The sequence below is a fragment of the Rattus norvegicus genome, chromosome 10 (assembly GCF_021556685.1).
Source record: "Rattus norvegicus strain SHRSP/BbbUtx chromosome 10, alternate assembly SHRSP_T2T, whole genome shotgun sequence".
NCBI classification, from domain to species: Eukaryota; Metazoa; Chordata; class Mammalia; order Rodentia; family Muridae; genus Rattus; species Rattus norvegicus.
The window spans coordinates 11992604-12013454 of NC_141543.1; the positions used below are offsets into that span (position 1 = coordinate 11992604).

At 42.9% G+C, this 20851-nt stretch overlaps 1 protein-coding gene across 1 annotated transcript in view; it reads left to right on the top strand.

The window, feature by feature from the left end:
- Grin2a (glutamate ionotropic receptor NMDA type subunit 2A) overlaps window positions 1–20851 on the top strand; it is a 422244-nt gene that overhangs the window by 387775 nt on the left and 13618 nt on the right. The window contains 1 exon segment of the mRNA NM_012573.4: window positions 16309–16547. Within this exon segment, the coding sequence (NP_036705.3) occupies window positions 16309–16547 (239 nt within the window).

A 20851-nucleotide genomic window follows, 5' to 3' on the forward strand; every position in this document is an offset into this window, starting at 1 on the left:
GATTGATGGGTGTAGAAAAGAGGCCATGACTACTCAGACTTCTGATTTGTGTGAATGTGGTTTCATTAGAAGCCACCCAAGAATTGTGACCCAAGGGCACTATTGATGGACAGTAGTATGACTGAGCCTGATTCTCTCTTGTAGATCTCATTGTTGTTCATGGTCAACATGGATGCCGTGTGCATGCGCACAAACTCCCTTACATATAAACAGCAGTTTTGGCTCTGTCTGTCTATCTTTCTATCTTTCTGTCTTTCTATCTTTCTTTCTATCTATCTATCTATCTATCTATCTATCTATCTATCTATCTATCTACCTACCTATCTATCTACTCAAAGAGGATATTGATAAATGATCATCTTAATGTCCTCGCCACTGAAAATGATCATTTTAATGTTCTAGTCACTGAGTCACTTTGACCTTCATATTGTCCAAAGCTGTACTCAGGGGAAAGTATTTATTCAGGAACACAGTACTTTCAGACAAGAGATGTGTCAGTTCTGAGCATAGATTAGCAATAAAGGCCTTAATGACTTTTTCATTGGCCTGTGACCAGATGGTACTATGAAAATTAGACTTGTTTATCTCTCTCCTAATTTTAACTAGAGACATATGTGGAATAATAATGGAACAGTACTTACTTAAGAAACAGATAAAAATCCATAAATATCTAAGAGGGTCATTGACTCTCCCTCGCTGCTGAAACTCTTGGAATTTGCATCTGTGTGAGTTCCCCTGTAAATTTCCCAATGGACCCTTTGGTTTCAAATCTCAGTATTTGTTATCAGTCTGACAGATAACAGAATTCAAAGAAAGTCAGCATCAAGTATGATCTCACAAGCAGCCATCACTTAAACCTGGGAAAGTCAAGAGAACTATCAAAGAAGAAAATGAGAGGGTGAATGTCTCCTTTGTAAGTGAAATGCAGTGTCTCAGCCTTGTCCAAGTTTGACGGGTTGGAAAACAGTGAACTGCAATCTCTTCACTCCACACCCACAAAGTTGAAACACTTATTTACATAAGACAATGAGAAACAGATGGACAGATAGATGTCACACAACTGTTTCCAATTTTCATATCACCTACTGGGTCCTATTATATAGAGTACATTTCTTTAAATAATTATTAGTGACATGCATAGTCAGATATATCTATATTTACCGATTTTAAACATTTCCATGTGTGTACATCATCTGATAGTAGTTGTTTTAATTTTGGGAGAAATGATACACTCATACCCAGGAAACATTACTTGGTTTTGCTTGCTTTGTTGTGCTGGAGGTTGAACACAGGACCTCACTCATGTTAAGCAAATTCTCCACCACTCAGATAGAGCCTTACTCTATTTCCCTTTCCTTTCCAGCTACTTTTAATTTAGTTTAAAAAGAATAGAAAATTTTATACATGAATTATGAAATTTAAATAATTTCTACCCTGTCCTTTTCTACCTCAGACTCCTTCTGTCTCCCCAAATCCCTTTCAAGTTTATTACCATTTTTTCTTTATTGTTTCCTCTGTATTTCTTTAGATACGTATATGTAGTATATATATTTATATATGTATGTATGTATATGCATGTAGTATATATATATATATATATATATATATATATATATATATATATATATATATATTTATGACACTTGGGTTTAGATAATCTCTCAGGCATCTCGTCCCTGGAGATTGGTTCTCCCATTCTCAGGAGCCATTAACTGCCTGAAGCTCTTTATCTAGAGTAGGGACCTTGTGAGATTTTCCACCACCTGCATTGGAATGTCACCTGGGAATGTCATTGTGCATGCCTTATTTGTGTGAGCATATTATTGAGATCACATGGATGTAGCTGTCCTGTCATATATAAAAGACACAATCTTGGACCAGGAACCCCAGCCCCCCTGACTCTTACAGTCTTTCTGCCTCCTTTCTGTGGTGTCCTCCAATCATAGTGTATCATCAAAAGTGATACAACTTTTGACGTATCAACTGGGGTCATGCAGCTCATGGTCATCTGTTCTCTGCATTTTGGCCAGCTGTAGCTTTCTGTAATGCTCACCAATTGCTGTAAAAAGAAGCCTCTTTGATAAGGAATTAGAGCTCCATTCATCTGTGAATATAAAGATAGGTATTTAGAACGCAGTTGGGAATTATCTGGTTTAGGAGAGTGACAATTCTCCTCCTAGGTCTATGACCTCACCACCATTGATAGTTTGCTGGCATTCCAGTATTAAGCATGATTTCCCTCCTATTTGAGTAGGCTTAAAGTCCAATTAGATGGCTGTTGGTTACCCTGAGACATAAGCGATACTACTGCACCCTGGGAGACATGTTCTGAGCTGCTCATTGCTTGGTTCATAGGCTTTTCTAAGGGGTAGGACTGTTGGTTACTTTTCTCCATTGGCAACTTGAACACTACCTTTAGAGACTGTGCAAGCTAGTCCTGGGTGTAAGTCGGTCTAGCTCTGCTCCTCCACGTCCTGTGTTTAAAGTTTGTCACATCTTCAGCAAAGGGGTCTGATCTTCAAGTTGTGGGACACAGCTAAGGGGAACAATAACACTGTGCATTGTTTGAGGAATTTCAAACTACCCCAACCTATCCTACTAGAATAGCTTCCCAGATATGGAACTGGGGTTTTGTTAGATGCTTCATAGCTCTTAGTGGGGGAGCATTTATCTCCCCGTGTGGCATAACTTCATTTAAACTAAATGTACATATATAGCATGTATTTAAGTAAATATAATGTTCTCGGTGGCTTTTTCAAACATCCTTAGTGTTTTTTAATCTCTCCTCTCCCTAGTTAAAGTCCTCTGTTTTTCCATTTTTTTCTTCCATAGCCCTGTGCCCTACTACCCCAGATGAGCCCCCTTTTCCCACTCCCACATTTGTCTGATGTTTAACATTTTGATGTATTATTTATATGGTGATAATTGAGAAAAATTTTATGCAATTTTTTTTATTCTTTTTTTCGGAACTGGGGACCAAACCCAGGGCTAAATCCCCAACCCCTGCAATTTTTTTAAAAACGCATTTGCAATGAATTCTTAAATGTTGAACCAGCAGGATTATTGGCCACAGATATATAATGGGCTATTACTATCCCAAAGGTTCATTCTCATGCATGAGATAATGGACAGTGCCTCAATGTACCATTTTTACATGCGGACTCTGGATTTCCTGACTTTGGATTCCATTGGAAAATAGTAAAAGTTATATATTTGAATCAGCTGCTTATTTTACCATTTACCTTTTTATAAGTAAAGTTTTTGAGGCAAGATTTTAGTCTGTACTCTAGATGACCACAAAATCACTAGTTATGTAGACAAGGCTGGCCTGAAACTTACAAAACTTTGCCTGCCTCTGCCTCCCAAGTTCTAAGATTAAAGGCATGTGTACAATACCTGGCTATTTTTAATATACAAAAGTTAACAAAAAAATTAAATTTTACTATCCATTAAATTTTTGGTTGCAATATTTCACGCAAAAAGTGATTAATAGAAAAAAATCATGTTGCCCATGGGGAAATAGGAAGGATCACAGACACTGGGATCAAATATGAGAACTGGTATTTATTAACCCATAATCTTGGAAGCTTCCCTAGTGGCTACTATTCTCTTCTTTAAGCTATGGGTTGTAATGACACCAATGTCACCAAATTCAATGATACAATTCATAAGGATATCTTGGCAAACAAGTGAGTATCCACTAAGCTTAGTTGATGTGTTTAACATCTTCTCACCCTGCAATTTATTCCCATCCACCTGTATAAGGGTTTGAAAATTATTCAGTTTTTATTCTTTCTTTGATCATTTTGTATATGAATACACTGTTAGATCATATTCACAGACCCCTACTATATACTCCAACTCCCAGACACCCTCCCACATCTCCCACTCATTTTGATGCTTTTTCGTCCTCCTCTTACTGTTTCTCCTCCTCCTCCTCTTCCTCCTCCTCTTCTCTCTTCTTTCCCTGTTTATTATGTACTGATTTAATCATTGCTACCCTGACACATGGGTATAAAATGCCATCCACTAGAGCATAGGCAACCTACTACTGTAGGCCACTCTGTTGAATAAAACTGACTCCCCTCCCCCATCGGCTATCAGCTGCTACTGACTCCTTTGCAAGGTATGGGGCATTGTGGGTCCCTTTCCTGTCTATGTTGGAATAATGACCAGCTTGATCTTGTGCAGGTCTTGTCCCAGCATCCATGACTGTTATGGGTACATGAATACCACAGATCTGTTGCATTCAGAAGACATTCTTTTGCAGTGATCTTCCCCAACCTCTGGTTCTTACACCCTTTCTACACGCCCCATCCCCCCCCCCGTGTGTGTGTGTGTGTGTGTGTGTGTGTGTGTGTGTGTGTGTGAAATAAATGTTCCATTTATGGATGAGCAATCCATATCCACTTATTCTCTGCATGACCAATTATTGGTCTGTTTTGTTGAATCAATGTCCAATAGACTGTACTCTCTAGGTCAATACCCACTGATGGCCACCCAGCCATGCACATCACCTAGAACTCATTGACACCAGGACAGCATGGAATTTCAACAGCACAGACCATATCAACAGAAAGCTGCATTTACTAGTTGGCTATTTTCAGACAAAAGATTTCTGACCTCTGGTTTAAGTGATAAAAGTTATATGTGTTTTTAAAAGGTAATTCTAATAATATTGACTTTAATATAACAGTATGCTCCTCCTTTACTCTTTAAGGATTTTTCTCTCTCTTTGTAAAGATATCGTATATTAAGAAAGAAGGTTTTGTTCTCTCTTAGAACGTCTGTTTTCTTATACTTCCTTTACTGTCTCCTCTTAACTCCCCAAATGTAAGGCTACCTTGTGCCTTGGCTGTGACACTTAGCCACCTTCCTTTCAGTCAGTTGAGAAATATGCTGTGCAGTCATTATATAGCACAAGTCCCAAAGCCTCATTAATTTTTGTACAGTTGTGCAACTGCCTCCCTTTTAAGATGCAGTTCATGACCCAGAAAGCTTCCTTAGGGGCCCGCATTCCCCTCAAAATAACCACACTTCCCTCCACAATTGTGGGTGAGGTTTGCCTATTTTTGGCCTTCAAATGAACGGGAGGATCAAATAATGTTCATAAGGTTTTTCAATTTGACTTTCTTATTTTTGCTCATCTTTGTAATTTCACATACAAATATGATGCTAGATGATGTGTAAGCACCCCTCAGCCCTGCTCCCACTCCTCCTTTGTGCCTTTTACAACACAGATAACTCTTTGGCTTTTCACTGGTATGTAGTATATTGAACAAAATTTCCCCTGTGTGCTTTTCAATGTTGTTGCTAATGAATCTTTGCAGCATTTCTGCCTTGACTAGTCCTATACATTTTCCAGTGAAGCATTCACTTGTGCGCTTTGGAATTCTCAAATGAGTGATGTTGATGGTCCGATGGTCATCCTGTGCTGGTTCTGCGAGGTTTCTGTCTGTATACAACCAGTCATACTTCCAGCAGCAATGCCTGAACTCCTCCTGAGACTGACTGCCTACAGTTGAGACAAAGTAGACTTAGTGCATCAGAAGTCCTAGCATGCATATTCATAGCCACGGGGATGAACGCTGCCATATTACTCAGGCAACAGTCAGGAAACCTAGATTTCTTCTCAAGTATTGACCTTGGACTGTAGGACATGGCCTCAGATCAATGGAGTGCACACCAGGGACCATTGTGTCTGCTTTACTTACTGATTTGGAATCTGAATCTAGTGACTCCCTAGTCTTTACTTGCCCTAGAAGTAGTCTGTAGCAGTAGTGTGACCTTCTTTGGCTCTTTAGACATGGTAAGGGATAGCAGGCCAGAGGAACAACGCTGTCAAAGGGAGCCAAAAGCTCTGTTCATGCTCTAGCCTTCTTCAATGTCTTCACCACACTTCATACTAAGAAAGACTCCTCTTTCTGTTTTAGCTGTGGATGGCACTGAAAACAGACACTGTTCTTCTTACGAAGATGCTGATTTCTCTTTTTTGTCCTTATTCCTTTCTAGTCTCCCTCAGTCTCTCTTTCCTCTTCTTTCCCTCTGCTCCCCTCTCTTTCCCTTTGGTCTCTTCCTTTCCTTTTTCTTCCCTTCCCTTCCCCTCCCTTCCCTTCCTCTACCTCCCCTTCCTTTCCCTTCACCTCCCCTTTCCTCCCTTCCCTATCATTCCCTCCCCTCCTGTCTGCTTCCCTCCCTTCCCGCCCTATGCTCTCCACAGCTTCATTCCACAACTGAGCCTTGAGCACACCTTAAGCTCTTTGCACTGCCCTAGGAAGGCAGGAATATAGATACAATGGACGTGGTTTATTTTACTTGAGTTTACAGCCTCAGGGAGCCTGTTGTCAACACTTCAATAAAAACAGAAATGAAAAGTAGTGAGGTCATTTTATTTGCTGAAAGAAAGGATATATTTCTTGGCACGAAATATGAAATTACTGCTATCATTTCTTTCCTTACAATCGTTTAAAGCACTAGGACCCCTTTGTGATATTAAAAATCCTTATGCCTTTGCGGTGTGAGTCATACAATTTTGAGGACACTGGATGGAGAAAATGTGCAGTGTCAGAATGTTCCTGCGGAGTCGTTTGTGTCCCATATCTATACGCCTTTTAAGTCCTATCAGCTTGGCCGTCTGTGTGCAAATGAGTGAACTGGCCAAGGCCTTTCCAGAAAAGCTTGGTCCACAGCTCATGGGCTTCCTGCAAGTTTTCCTCAAGGCTGGCTGTTGGCAAAGCACTTGCTACTCAAGCATGAAGGCCTGATGTTTACCCCAGAAACCATATGAAAAGCAAGGAATGGTGGCATGTATGTAGTTGTAATCTTTGTCCTGTGGCAGAGGAGGCAGGAGAGTTGTGCTTACAGACCAGCCAGGCCAGCCCAACTGGCCAGTGCCAGGTTAATGAAAAGACTTTTATTTTCATTTTATTGAAAGGTGGAGGGGTTGGGGATTTGGCTCAGTGGTAGAGCGCTCGCCTAGGAAGCGCAAGGCCCTGGGTTCGGTCCCCAGCTCCGAAAAAAAAAAAAAGAAATTATAAAAAAAAAAAAAGTACTTTACTGAAAGGTGGAGAGTGACTGAGGAATGATGCCTGATGTCACCCTTTGTACCCTCTCATTGTACACACCAACACATACACACATAGTACACATATTTACACATATTCACACATACACATACATACATATGCATACACACAGATAGACACACACATACACATCTACACACACACACACACACACACACACACACAGTCTTACTTCAGAGAAGTATCTCTCTCCAAATCCACTCTCTGATGGGAAGTTTTGACCATGTCCATTGTTTGATAGACCTACTCAAACCTTTCTTTGATCTTTACTATTCGTCTATTTAATTTATTCATGTATTTAAATGTTCCAACTCTTGGTTGCAAATCTGTTCACATGGTCTGTGAACCTAGAGCCAGATGGTGCCAAACGGAGACAAAATTTGCCATAGTCAAGTTCTGTCTCCAGAGAAGAAACCTCAGCTGGAAGGTAGTAGTTGAAGAATTTGTCCCAAAGACAGCTTGTCTCTGTATCTCACTGGATACATTTAATCCTTCCCCGATTTTTATTTGTTTGTGGCTCCTCAGCATTATGCAGAAATAGAATATTCTGGCATTTAAATATGGACTATTTACCTCCCAAATGCAGTCTACTTATATTCAGAATCTTGTACTATTTCCCGTCATATCACCATCAATGTTATCTTTGCCTTTTTAGCAAGTATTCCAGTGAGCCTTTGCGTTCACAGGTTGAGAGATCACGTGCAGAATGTTACTTCTATGCCTTCTGCAGCTTAGTTTTTCTTTCTTTCTTATTTGTCAGATGAAACAAATAGGTTAGGTTTGGTTTAGGAAAGTGTTTTTGCATTCTTGTGCATGTGTGTATGCTCACATGTATGTATTTGTGTGCATGTGTGTGTGTATGAACACATATGTGGAGGGATGCACACACCCACGTGCATGCGTCCGGTCTCTTCCTCTACTACTCCCCATCTTAGTTTTTAAGACAGGGTCTCTTGCTGAACCTGGAGCATATTTGTTTGGCTACCTTGGCTACCTGGTCAAGAGTGGCTGACTGGTCAAGGCCTTGAGGGCCTCTTGTCTCTGCCTTCCGGTACCAAATTACAAGTGCACCCTGCTATACCTGCCTTTTCATATGGATGCTGGGGTCCACCCTCACACCTTATATAGCAAGTGCTTTGACAACTGAGCCATCACTCCAGCCATACTCCACCCCCTTTCCTATTAAAAACACCAACAGCATTTGGAGTCACTACAAGGAAAAAGGGGGTTTTAGTTTTTCACTTCTACATCCAAGAAGTTGCACTCTTGAGTCTAGATGTTGCATGATTTTGAGTCTAGAGTGATTAGTAAAACACTAAGGGCTCCAGGTCACTAGTCAGAAACTACACCGACCTTTACTGATGATGGTAGATGCCACCTGCATTCTGACTGGAGTCTCCCTTCTACATGGAGAGCCCCTGACTGTGTAGGACCCAATCTGTTCTCACTCCCAGGGCTGCAGCTTCCCCAAAGTCTGTTCTTGTTGAAAACATGAGTGTGCTGTGACTCTGTGCCCTAGATTTTCCATGAAGGAAGCTGTTGCCCTGCCATTTTCAATTGCAGTTGGGCTTTGGAAGCCCAAGGTGCCCAAAGCCTCAGCAAGACATGAAACTCGATGGAATGGGGTCAGCTCCCCTCGTGGTGCTCACAGAAAACCCTAATGGGATGAGCAACAGCATCATGCTGACGTCTTTGGGCTCTAAGTGGAAGCCTGCTCCCTATGGGAACCACCATCTCCGCGTCCAGCGGCTTTGATGGCATTGTGTCTGCCCTGAAAATCAGCCCTCTTCTCTGTGTTCCATAACTGTTCTCAACCCTTCTGCTTGGGGCCTCAGAATCTGGTCTCTTCAGGACTCTTGCTGGTTCTTATCACTGGGTCACAAGATAGGCAAATAGAGAAGAGTCTTGCACTGTCTATGGTTAGTACAGTAAGACCTGCACTGTATATTGGGAATACCAGAAGCATAGAACAAGAGAGACCTGCTTTGAGTGAATTTACTTCCCACTGATGAGGACTTTGACAGTGTATATGGAGGCAATATCCATGATGTTATGGAAGGAGAAAAGGTGTCCTCTTTCTATACTAGCTACACCTGACAAATGGCAGTACAAGTGGGAAGGGTTTGTCTTGGCTCACCGTTATTTGGGAGGTAGTTTATCATGGCGATAAAATCTCCTTCCTGGCTTTTCGTCATTTGGCTCATAGACTGTATCGGTGAGAAGGGCTCTACTCCTGAGTAGACATCAGGAAGCCGAGAAAAGGAGATGCTCATGCTCTGCCCACTTCCTCCTACTTACTCAGTCTAGGACCCCGCCCTATGGAATGGCGCTGTCTGTATACAGGCCTGGTCTTCCCACTTCAATCAATCCAATCCAGAAACCCTCTTGCAGACATTCTCCAGGGTGCACAGAATGAGGCGCAATACCACAGCTGGAATGTCCACAATAAGTTGTTCTGGGTGATGGTGACATTGATGTCACCACACAATGAATCCAGTCAGTGTTTTTTCCAAGTTTCTCCCAGTGACAATCCCTAAGCAGGAAAAGCCTGTTGTGCGTGCTCTGTTTGCCTCTGATCAAAGGACTCTAATAGTGACTATGTCACTGCGGTACCCTTTGCTAGTAACTTCTGCCACACTTTGTAATTATCATCTGAATCTGAATGAACCACAATGCATGTATGTGCACATGTACACACACACACACACACACACACACACACACACACACACACCACACCACTCCAGCTGGTCTTTCTTATATTGCATTTGAGGAAACTGCGTTTTCATGGGCCATGAGTAGAAAAACATGGGCAGCAGCCAAAGTGTCTTGAGCTACAAGAATGTCACATGCTCACTGGGGAGAGTTCAGTGACTCTGTTGCTCCTGGGGTACCTGGGAGTTCATTTGTGTTTAATGCCCACTCTTCCTGTCCCTCTTTTGAGTCCCCACCCTTCTTTCCCCAAATTCCAAACTACTTCCTGATCTATAAACACTGTTTCTCCTTGCCTCCGACCTTATGGAGACCTAAACTTACCATGATATAATTACTGATTTGCATAACAATCTCATCTGGAGAACTCTTGAGTTCATAACAGCCAAAAGCCAGAGGCTACTTCTCACTAAGGGAAAAATATATATGCCTTTAAAATGCGTGAATGAGTAAAGGAAATAAAGTCTCCAGAAAATGAAAGTTATCACCTCCATCTTTCTCATCTCTTCTCGGCTGAGCATCAAGAACTCTGGCTTGAAACCAATAAAACATAATGTAGGTCTCTGCCTGGAAGGTTATATGTGGACGTTGACAAAGCCTAAAGGAACAGGTTCAAAATGGGTCTTTTTTCCTAACTGACCCCAGGGGAGACAGGCCAGAGGAAAGCAATCACAGAGCTTGCCATAGCATCCTTCCTGTAGCAATCCCTTTAGTTCATAGGTAATTTTACAGAATAGAGTAAAATCGGATCTGAAAAGCTGCTGCACTCCTGAAGTGTCGAGTCGAGGTCTCTTAGGGCAAGCAAGAAACTGATTCCACTCTAGATGTCACAGAGTCTTCTGGAGAGCCCAGTCTGTACTGGGGCTGGGCATTCATGGGTTAACAGAATACCTCAGTTAGGAGGGCTCAGGTAGGCTTGTGTGCTCCACTCTACTCCCTAGCTCCTCAGGCTTCATGCGGGAAGAATACTATCCCCAGGAACACAGAGTCATTAGCATGTGAGCAGTGTACGTGCAACATCACTTAATTACAATAAATCTCCTTCAAGTCAATGACCCTGAATGCCCACTTGGTAGACGCAAAAACTGGAGGGCAAATGCAAATGCCACAACTTCTCTACCTTGAGTCTCTCAGCTGCAGGTGACAACGGTATTGAGACCAGCCACAGTATGTCAATATGAGGGCTGTGAGTTACTTCTTAACCACACACACACACACACACACACACACACACACACACACACACACACACACACACAAATAAAACAGGGCCGTAATGGAATATGGTGGATTTTATGTAATTTTGCTAAATAAAAGCAAATTCAGGGTGGACTAGGGAGATGGTTCATTCAGTGATGTTTTAGGAAGGGAACCTGAATGTGATTTCTAGAACCCACGTAACAGGATGTGTCACCGTGACACCTGCACTTGACAATGCATCTCTGTCCCTAGAAGACAGAAATAAGAAGAACCTTTGAAATGGGGACAATGTCCCACTGGTTACTGTCACTAGAGGTGTGAACAGGGAGATCCTTCGTGGGCACCCATCTTCTCCCAGGAGGAGAAAAGATACTGCAGTCTGGAAATAACTCAAGCTTCCACCTGTCCATGTGAGAGTCCAGTTTATCCCTAGATAAAACTGAGGACCCTGTGGCCTCTTTGTAAGGTCACTGACCATGGGATGTGGGAGGCCAAGCTTGTCCTTGTGAAAATGACATTTGATGTTCCACAGCAGCTCAGGGCACCCTCAATGTCAAGGCCCACTCCTCGTCCACTGCGACATCCCCATGTGTCCTGCCTTCCCTCTATTTATAAGCCTAGGAAGCAGCAAAAAGGTCTGCACGGTTTTGTAGTCCTGCCCAGTGTAAGCTTGAGAATACAAAGAAAAAATAGAAATGGGGAGTGTGGCTCTGATTCTTAGTGTGTGCACTGTGGGCTATGAGAAAGTTTGGATCTGGTTCTTAGTGTGTACTGTGGGCTATGAGAAATACCCAGATCATAAAGCATGGACCCTGACCTCCTGGAGGAGATTATAATATGCTCAAGCAAATTAAAACTGGGATAAGAAAGAATTTGAACCACAGTTCACTACACTAGGAAGAGGGCCACAAGGCAGGAACTATCTAACTGGAAAGTGATTTGAACAGGCTGTAGTTGATGCTGAGAAATAGGATTTCCCTGTCCTGTTGGAATCCTGCTTGGCATTACCAGGTTGGCTTAGTTCTGTAGAGAAGTGTGGTATGCTCAGGCCAAGGACAAAGACAAAAATTCTTCGTATTTGCATCTTAAAAGGAATCCAGTCCATGTTTTTTTTAGCCAGACTGCCAGTGTCACGGGCTTACAAACCTGACTTTTTTTGAGACAGCACTAAAGAGAAGATATTTTTGGATTTAGATGAATCCTGGGGAGAAAGACCCATTTTTTTTATATGTGTCCCAAGGGAGGGGACACTCAAAACCACGTCGTGTTGTGTTTTTAGGAAGTGACCTTCCTAAAAACCTTTGGTGGCCTTTAGAAAGTGACCTTTGGTGGCTTTAGAAAGAGAGGAGCCATTTATGTTAAGTGCCCAGGCTCCTGCTGGGCAGAGGGACTTGGCTGAGTCTGTGGTGCTGCTGGGTGGTGGGAAAGCATCAGCCTTCCATGACATCGGCCACTCTGCTTGTTCGGGGCTGGTATGTGTTAGAAGGTAAAGATTTGGGTCAAGATACACCTTCCTGCCACTCTGCCTGCCATGCTGAATCACCAGGACTGACATCTTGGGTGACGAACTTACTGGGAGATAGAGCTCTTAATATTTTTTCCTCTCATAAATATGCATGTTCCCTGTGAGTCACTTCTATCTATGAAAAGGAAATTGGGGAAATCTCTGTACATTAAAGCGAAAAATGCTGGGAGGTTTTCCTTCTGCTTGGAGCTGAGTGAGAAGCGGAACCCAGATGACTTGGAGAATCCAAATGTATATCACTTAAATGGTGATCATGTTCAGTCTTTTCCATACAGGAAATGGTTGCAGTAAGAACTCCTGGGGCTGGGGTAGAAGCCATCCCTAAAACCATCTGTAAAGGCATTTCTGCAACCCTGCAATCTTGAGGGAGTTCATGATATTTAAAGGGAGATTAGCTCTGCAGAGGATTAACTCAGGGTCAAAGGTTAGAGAGGTACACAACAGGCAGCAGTTAATGCTGAGACCTGAAATTGGGAAAGTGATGGGGCATGGGGCATGCTCACGGGCAAGATGTCCGTACCACACTGCATCCTTCAGGCCCAGAGGACATACTGGAAGAGGGAGCAGATAACAGTAAGGGCCAGATGTCAGCGGAGATGGCTAAGAAATGCTGTCTTCTGGACATGACAGAACAATAATGCTCACAAACTTACAACAGCTATGGTTGCTGGGACAAGACCAAGCTAGCCACCATTCTAGCATGGACAGGGAAGGGGCTCACAAAGCTCTACCTACTCCTAGCTAAGTTGCCACTGGTAGCTTTTGGCCAATGGGGAAGGAAAAGTCTGTTTTCTTCAGCAGTGTGGTTGCCATGGTAGGTTGCCAGCATGCTTCAGTCAGTGATATCTTATACCTGCAAACAAAGCAGCAGCAGTTATGGGACCCAGTGGGTTATTACAAAATAAAAAAAAATATGAGTCTTGGAGGAGATTGTAGGGCACACTCAGGAAGAGCTGAAGGGGGTAAACAGAGGAAGATATGCTCTAAGTACATTGTATCCATGTATAAAACCACCAAACACTAAGTAAATTAAAAGATTCCAGCCATCACAGGAAATCAATTACCATGAGTAAGAACATAGAGCAAACAGAGGAATGGCTCTCTTCAGTGGTGCCACACCCCTTCAATCCCAGCATTCAGGAAGCAGAGACAGGCAGATCTCAGTTCAAGGCCAGCGTGGTCTACAGAGTAAGTTCCAGGACAGTCAGGGCTACAGAGAGAAACCCTGTCTCAAAACAACAAGAAACAAGCAGAATTATCCCCTTGACTATAGATTTGAAATCACCAAAGTAGAAGAGGTATGAAAATCCTGATGAAAGTCCCGGGTGAAGCGAGGAGAGAAATAACTGTCTCATGTAAGATAAATAGATTAGGATGAGAGCATGAAATGAAATATTACCAACTAAAGAGCAAATGAACTAGGGAATGGATCTTCATGGGGATCAGTCAACTCCAACCCACAGAGATAAACAAACATGAAAATAAAGTCAGTAATCTAAAGGTTAGACTGAGAACACACTGTGCTAAAATTTTTAGGACAAAATGAATTATTATGGGTCATTAGGGAATTGCTAATCACAGTGACCAGGTAGCATCGTCAGCCTAGGAAAAGAGTAAACATCTTGCACAAACATTGGCACCCTAGTCAGCTACTGTGGGGAGGTAGAATCTGAAACAGTGCTGTCGATTTGGAAGATAGCTTGGCAGTTTTCTAAAAAGCTCAACTTTTATTTTTATCCACGTAATCCAGAGAACTCAGAAAAATGCCTCTAGATATTTTAACCAAAGGAGTCAAAAATCTCCAACCCAAGATCTCCAGTAATCAAGGTTTGCAGTGGCTTTATTTGTAATGGTTAAAATTTGGGAACAGCCAACCTCAACAGCAATAGATAAGCAGATATACAAAGCATATCTAGATCGTGGAACCCAGTAATGCAAAGAAATGAGCTCTGGATCCAGAAGGGACATGCACGTGCACATTATCCAGTGAAAGAAGCCAGCCTGAAAAGGCCACACACCACATATTTCTAACTATGTGGCACTGTGGGAAGGAAAACCCCACAGACCAATAGTTGCCAAGGTTTGGAAGACTTAGAGAGGAATATTTTTTTTAAAAAGGTAAGATGGGGAGCCAATATTTAAAGCAACAATAGAGGAAGTTTTTATCTTTAATATTTAACTCTTTATGTGCACAAGTGAAGTCAATACACATACATGGACGTTAGATGACAACTTGCAGGGTTCTGTCCTCTCTTTCCACCGTGTGGCTCCCAGGGATCAAACTTGGGTCGACGGGCTTGGCAGCCAGCACTCTCAGGGACTGAGACATCTCACTTGCCCTAGAGGAGATTTTTTTTTCCCCAGAATTAAAGCTGGATGCTATCAGATAGGAAAGCCACACTGAGACCAAAATTTAAATAAACAAAGCACACCCACTTGTAGATTCTACACCAAAGTAAAAATGGAATTCTCAGAAGCGATTTGGGAGAAAATATAGATCATGATGCAAGCGAATGGCGGTGAGCAGCTATTGACCATACAACAGCCATTCAAATCTGATGGAAACAGAACTTTCTCCAAAGGAAACAACACTACAGACTTGCATTTTCAAATGAGAGTAAGCCAAAACTATAATGGTGACTACCTCCTTCAAAGGGGACTCAACACAAACATTTAGAACTGCGTCTTATTTCCCTTCAGATGCTTCCTACTCAGGTCAGATCTCTCTCTCTCTCTCTCTCTCTCTCTCTCTCTCTCTCTCTCTCTCTCTCTCTCTCTCTCATACACACACACACACACACACACACACACACACACACAATGGAGTCATGATTTGCATTTAGCGTATAGGTCTTCTTTGCTGATTGATGTCTTTGAGAGAATTCTTAAGACTCATTCATTGAGTAAGTGCTTAGTGAACTGTAGATCCCACCTGGGTAATTACTAGACATTGAGATTATAGGATTTTATCCTAAATGGAGACTGGATAAAATCCACAGAAGAAATAGTGTTAGGCCTGCCTCCTTTTTATTTCCAGTGAAAAGCACACCTGATTCTTTAGTTCCCTGTTGAAATAAGGAAGACGTTCACTTTGCAAGATGTTCACTTTCCATTCAGAGCCAAGATGTCTTTTCCAACAAATGTTTAGCATCTTAAGCCTATTATTTGCGGGTGAGTTTTTGGAGTTGTTTGGGGGGTGTTCTAAGCTGAGAAAGAAGAAGCTAATGTGTCTGAGGTCCACCATCTGCCAGGCACTGTTCCAGGCATTTTCCTCAGGATGATCGCTGGTGGCACAAACTATGGTTTATGAGACTCGATGTGAACCACTCAGCTGGCCCTCACCACAACACCATGAAGTATGACCTCCCGCTGTATATGCTCCATACACAGGGGAGCTGTGACTTCAATACCACACAGCTAGTGAGTGAGGGGATGGAGGCTAAGTCTTTCCACGGCTACATACCTGTCCTGCATGAGCTTGGGTGGGTGAAGGGTTGGGGTGTGCGGAGGACAAAGGATATAATACAGAGAGAATGCAACCATACTCAACACCATCCCAGGAACTGTCAAAGCCACCGTGCTATCAGTACTTTCTAATTTAATCCTGTATATAATGGTAACCGGAAGGTGTTATCTTCATCAGCTGAGCAAAGGCCAAAGGCCAGCCAAGCTCAAAGAACTTACCTTCAGGTCACAAAAGTCATGTACCTGTTCCCACCTCAGAAGGGTCTACACCAAGGCCTGCGCTTGGGTCCTCACTGCCTGTGGCTGCTGTGTTCTGTGCAGGTGAGATGGAGGAGCTGGAGACACTGTGGCTTACGGGCATCTGCCACAACGAGAAGAATGAGGTGATGAGTAGCCAGCTGGACATCGATAACATGGCGGGCGTGTTCTACATGCTGGCTGCAGCCATGGCCCTCAGCCTCATCACCTTCATCTGGGAGCACCTCTTCTACTGGAAGCTGCGCTTCTGCTTCACAGGCGTGTGCTCTGACCGGCCCGGGCTGCTCTTCTCCATCAGCAGGGTCAGTACTCCAAGAAGCTCCTTTCTGGTTCCTCAGGCAGGTGCAGAACACAGGGCAGTTCAGAGAATCAGGCACATGTGCACATTGATGACATTTTAGTATCTACCAATCATCTATGAATTGCCTATATATCTGAATCATTTATTTACCAATAATCAATCTGTCATCACCATCATTAGTATCTATAATGTATCTATCACCTATCAATCTATTAACCATCTATCATCATGTATCAGTCTATTTGACATCTATTTACCCAACATACAGATATTTATATCATCTATTGGCAATATTGATCTTCTATCATATATATCAGTCATCTATCATATGTCAATCTACCTCCTATCTGTCATCATCTGTCAATCAGTCTATCCATTGCTCTCACTATGTATTTATCTGTCATCTGTCTATCTGTCTGTCATCCTGTTACCCATATTTCTATTATCTATCACCTACCTTTCTTTTTTTTTATCACCTATTCCTTTCATCTTCTCCCCGTAGTGGTAAAAAGCATTAGGTTTTATATACTGATCTTTATTGGGGGAAATGAAATAATCAGCTTAAAGTGAATCTGTGTATTGTTAGCATTAGGTGATTTTGAGAACTTTGGAGATTCAGAAGGTACACATTAACTTAGTGAAGAGGATTTATTTTGCCCATTCAATTACACTCGACTTGGTTCTGTGCAAATACATATTTCCTAATTAGCTTGATGGCATCTAAACACACAGATTGCTTAGAAATAACAACGTGCATGCATATAGCCAGGAATTATGCCAACTTTAAACTAATTCCCCCAGCCAATTACTAAAGGCTTTCCATACCCAAACACTTCTGGGATTGCCTTGAGCGAATGCATACAGTTGCATTTGCTTGTAAATCCAGCTTCCTTTTGGAGCAGGCAGCCACGTTGGTAGGACCATCCTTATGAGAGATGAACTGAATTCTACATGCCTTTCCCAGCATCTTATGAGGGGATTGGGTTTGTATAGCAGAAGCCATGTCAGTAGACTTTGAACTTTTCCCACCCTCCCAGACATTGCTGATGCTCTAGCCCGAGGGCCTCAGGGAGTTCAGAGGAGCAGAGGCTCCACTTCCCCCTTCATAAGATTTGTCTTCTACACCAGAACAACCTGACAAGAGTGAAGAAGAGGGTGCCATTATTTCCCTGCCTCTTTCCTGTACTAGGGAAACACAGAGAGTTCAGCTTCAGATGCTGATTGATTGAAGGAAGCCTACGTGGGGCGGGAGGGTTGCCAGCCATGGCAAGGTGCAGCTACTGTGCGGATAATGATCAGAGGCAAATAGGTTTTCTCCCTTGTCTCTATTCGTTGTGCAACCTCTGATCACACTCATTCTGTGGATAAAGAAACTGGGGCTTAAAGTGGGGCTTTTTTAAAACTTTCATCTTATATTTCCCTGAAATGACAGGTTTTCTCACACTTTATCCGCTAGGCCATAACTGGTCTACAATAGAGGAGCTGAGGAGACAGCAACTCTTCGGCTGCAGCAGCCATGCTTGTCTTCTGGCCTTCATACATGTGTGTGCATAGTTTGATGCAAATGGGCATGTGTGCACACAGGTACACACACATACACACACACACACACACACACACACACACACACTCAAGCATGATCTTATACAGAGTAGGGTCACATACATTAGTCAAGATCCCTGTTTAGCTTTATTTCTAAGGATACTGATCTGGGATGCTCTGAATTCCCTAAGGCAGGTATCTGCTGCACAGAGGCTCTGTCTTCCCATCAGTAGTTCATTCAGGACACTGACCGTGCAGCTCACAGACAGAAAGCAATCACCATGCAGTAAGCTCACGCAGCTTCCCTTGCAGACTCGGTGTCTCTGGAAAGTTCCTGAAGATACAGCATGGATGCCAACCTGTGACACATGATCCCTGATTCTGTCAAGGGAGATGCAATAGGTCAGAAGGGACATTTATTAAACAGTGGAACCAAGCTTTTGCAATGACTGTCCCCTGTCTTATTTTCATGACTTTCACAAATGCACCTTCTAGTCCATGGGATGGTCTTAACATTAGTTTTCTCTCTGAGGTGTTCCTCCCAAACACATGCCATTTATGTTAAAAAAAAGTGCTTGGTATATCCAGTCAAAACACCACCTTGATTGTCTCTTGAAGTGTGAGCAATAAAAGACTTAGTGAAACAGAGCCAGGGCATGGGAGCTGTAGACACCTTTCTACTGTGTTCCAAGGTTAAACACAGAATGAAATGCTTTCTCACTAACATTAAGGCCAACGGAAGTCAACAGTATCAGGACTTTTGCAGGATGAATGAGACAAGGAAGGCTATAGAGCCTGCCTTGTAGCTCAACTAAGAATACTTACAGGAGTCTGGAACAAGCAAAGCAGGTTGACTAGAAGTTGAGTAGCTTACCAGGTACACTAAAAGGATGCATTACTTCTATAACCTTGAAAGATATTCAAAATCTGTGAGCAAGAGGGGGAGGGAGAGGTGGAGAGGATGAGGGAGAGGGGAAAGAAAGAGGGAAGAAGGGAGGGGCAGAGAGAACTAACAGGAACTGAGGAAGTACTAGATAGGGTTCGTCGCACTCCGTAGGTGGGTTGACTGGTCTTACTAACCAGAGGGCAAATATGATTTCTAGAACAAACTTTCTGTAGCAACGAGTAACATGCACAGCTTTGTGGCTTTGACAAGGTGGGCATTGTGGGTTCAGGCAGATTTGAAATGAGAGCCAACAAAGGCAACAACAAACCAACAAAGGTCCCAACGTGTCTCCTCCACCATTACTGAGCACCTGCTATGTGTTATTCTTCCCTTTGTCCCCACCAGAAGAGGATTCCATTTTATTGCTGGGAAAGTTGAAATTCATGATAACTAAGCCAAGGCCACATCCCATGGTCTCTGATTCATTTTCTTATTCTGGAATATTTACCCCCACACACACCTCCTAAAAGCCCATCTGGAAAGTGGATCAACCCAGATAGAGGACGTTGTTATGAAAATGTGAGGCCCAGACGCTCCTATTACATCTCCTCCCCTCCTTGGCCCCACTGGGCAGATCAATTACTACGTTGAACCAGTCAAGGGGAGTCAGGAAGGAGAAGCCACAGCCTCATCATCCCCATCATCTCCTGCAGCACAGTTCAGCTCTCACTCCGCTGTGGGCCTCTTCAAACACAGCCAGCTGTTCAAGGTCATGGGGAGAGCACACTGCACTACAGTGACGTATACAGAGAAGTCCTTAGGTTTCCCTGAAGGAAGTGAGGAGTTTTTAGAGTAAAGTTTTAAATTTTGAAATAAAAAGACCTATATTTTCCACAATGCAGTAAGTAAGGGAGACAAAGACTGTAGCTGGTTCTGACGTAGAAGAAACATCAATTTTTTACCCATAGGTGCAGAGTTTCTCTGGATTACATCTAGGGTTATATTACATGACAAATGGAGGGCAGGCTAATGTGCCAGGTTCTATGAGATACATGGCTTAATTGTACAATTCTTATTTCTACAGTCTGCATGACCCAGCATTCTTAGAGCAAGGGGAGGAGTGTGGTTTGTGGCAAGATCAATAACCAACTAACTATTCATGACACAGAGGAGACTGAAGATAGAGAGGAAGAAAAGAATAAAGGAAGGAAGGGAGGAAGGGAGGAAGGAAGGAAGGAAGGAAGGAAGGAAGGAAAGAAAAAAGGAAGGAAGGAAAGAAGTGTGGGAGGAGGGAGATTGAGGGAAGAAAAGAGATCAAAAAGGGGAAAAGGGGGAAAGAGGGGAAGGAGGGTAGAGAAGAACTCTGGTGAGAGGAAATAACAGGAGGAGGAAAAGAAAAGAGTAGATGAAGAGATGGAGAGGAAAGAGCAGTGAGTAAAGGAAAGAGGAAGAAAGGAAACAAAGAAAAGGAAAGAGGGAAGAAAGGAAGAGAGAAGGAAAGTGGTGGAATGAGGGAAGAGAAGAAAGGGGAAGGGAAGAGAGGAACGGGGAAAGAAGAGGTGGAAATGGCAAAGAGAAGGAAGGGGTGGGAGGTGGGGAAAGGAGGAAGAGAGAATTGGCATGAGCTTCCTTCCGGGGTCTGGAGTTGACCACGAAGTGTAGGTTAATACAATCCCAGCGAGGGCTGCTTGAACTTGAGCTGCTGCCATTCGTGTGTAGCATCCCTCTGAAGCTGTCTTTAGACAACATGCAGTCATATAGATGGTTAAGACATCACAGTTCTGAGAGCATCCCTCTTTGGTTAAGCATGATGCAGTCGTGGGGGTCAGTAAAGCCACCATGATCAGGGTCACAATGGCACAAACTTTCTACTGTTT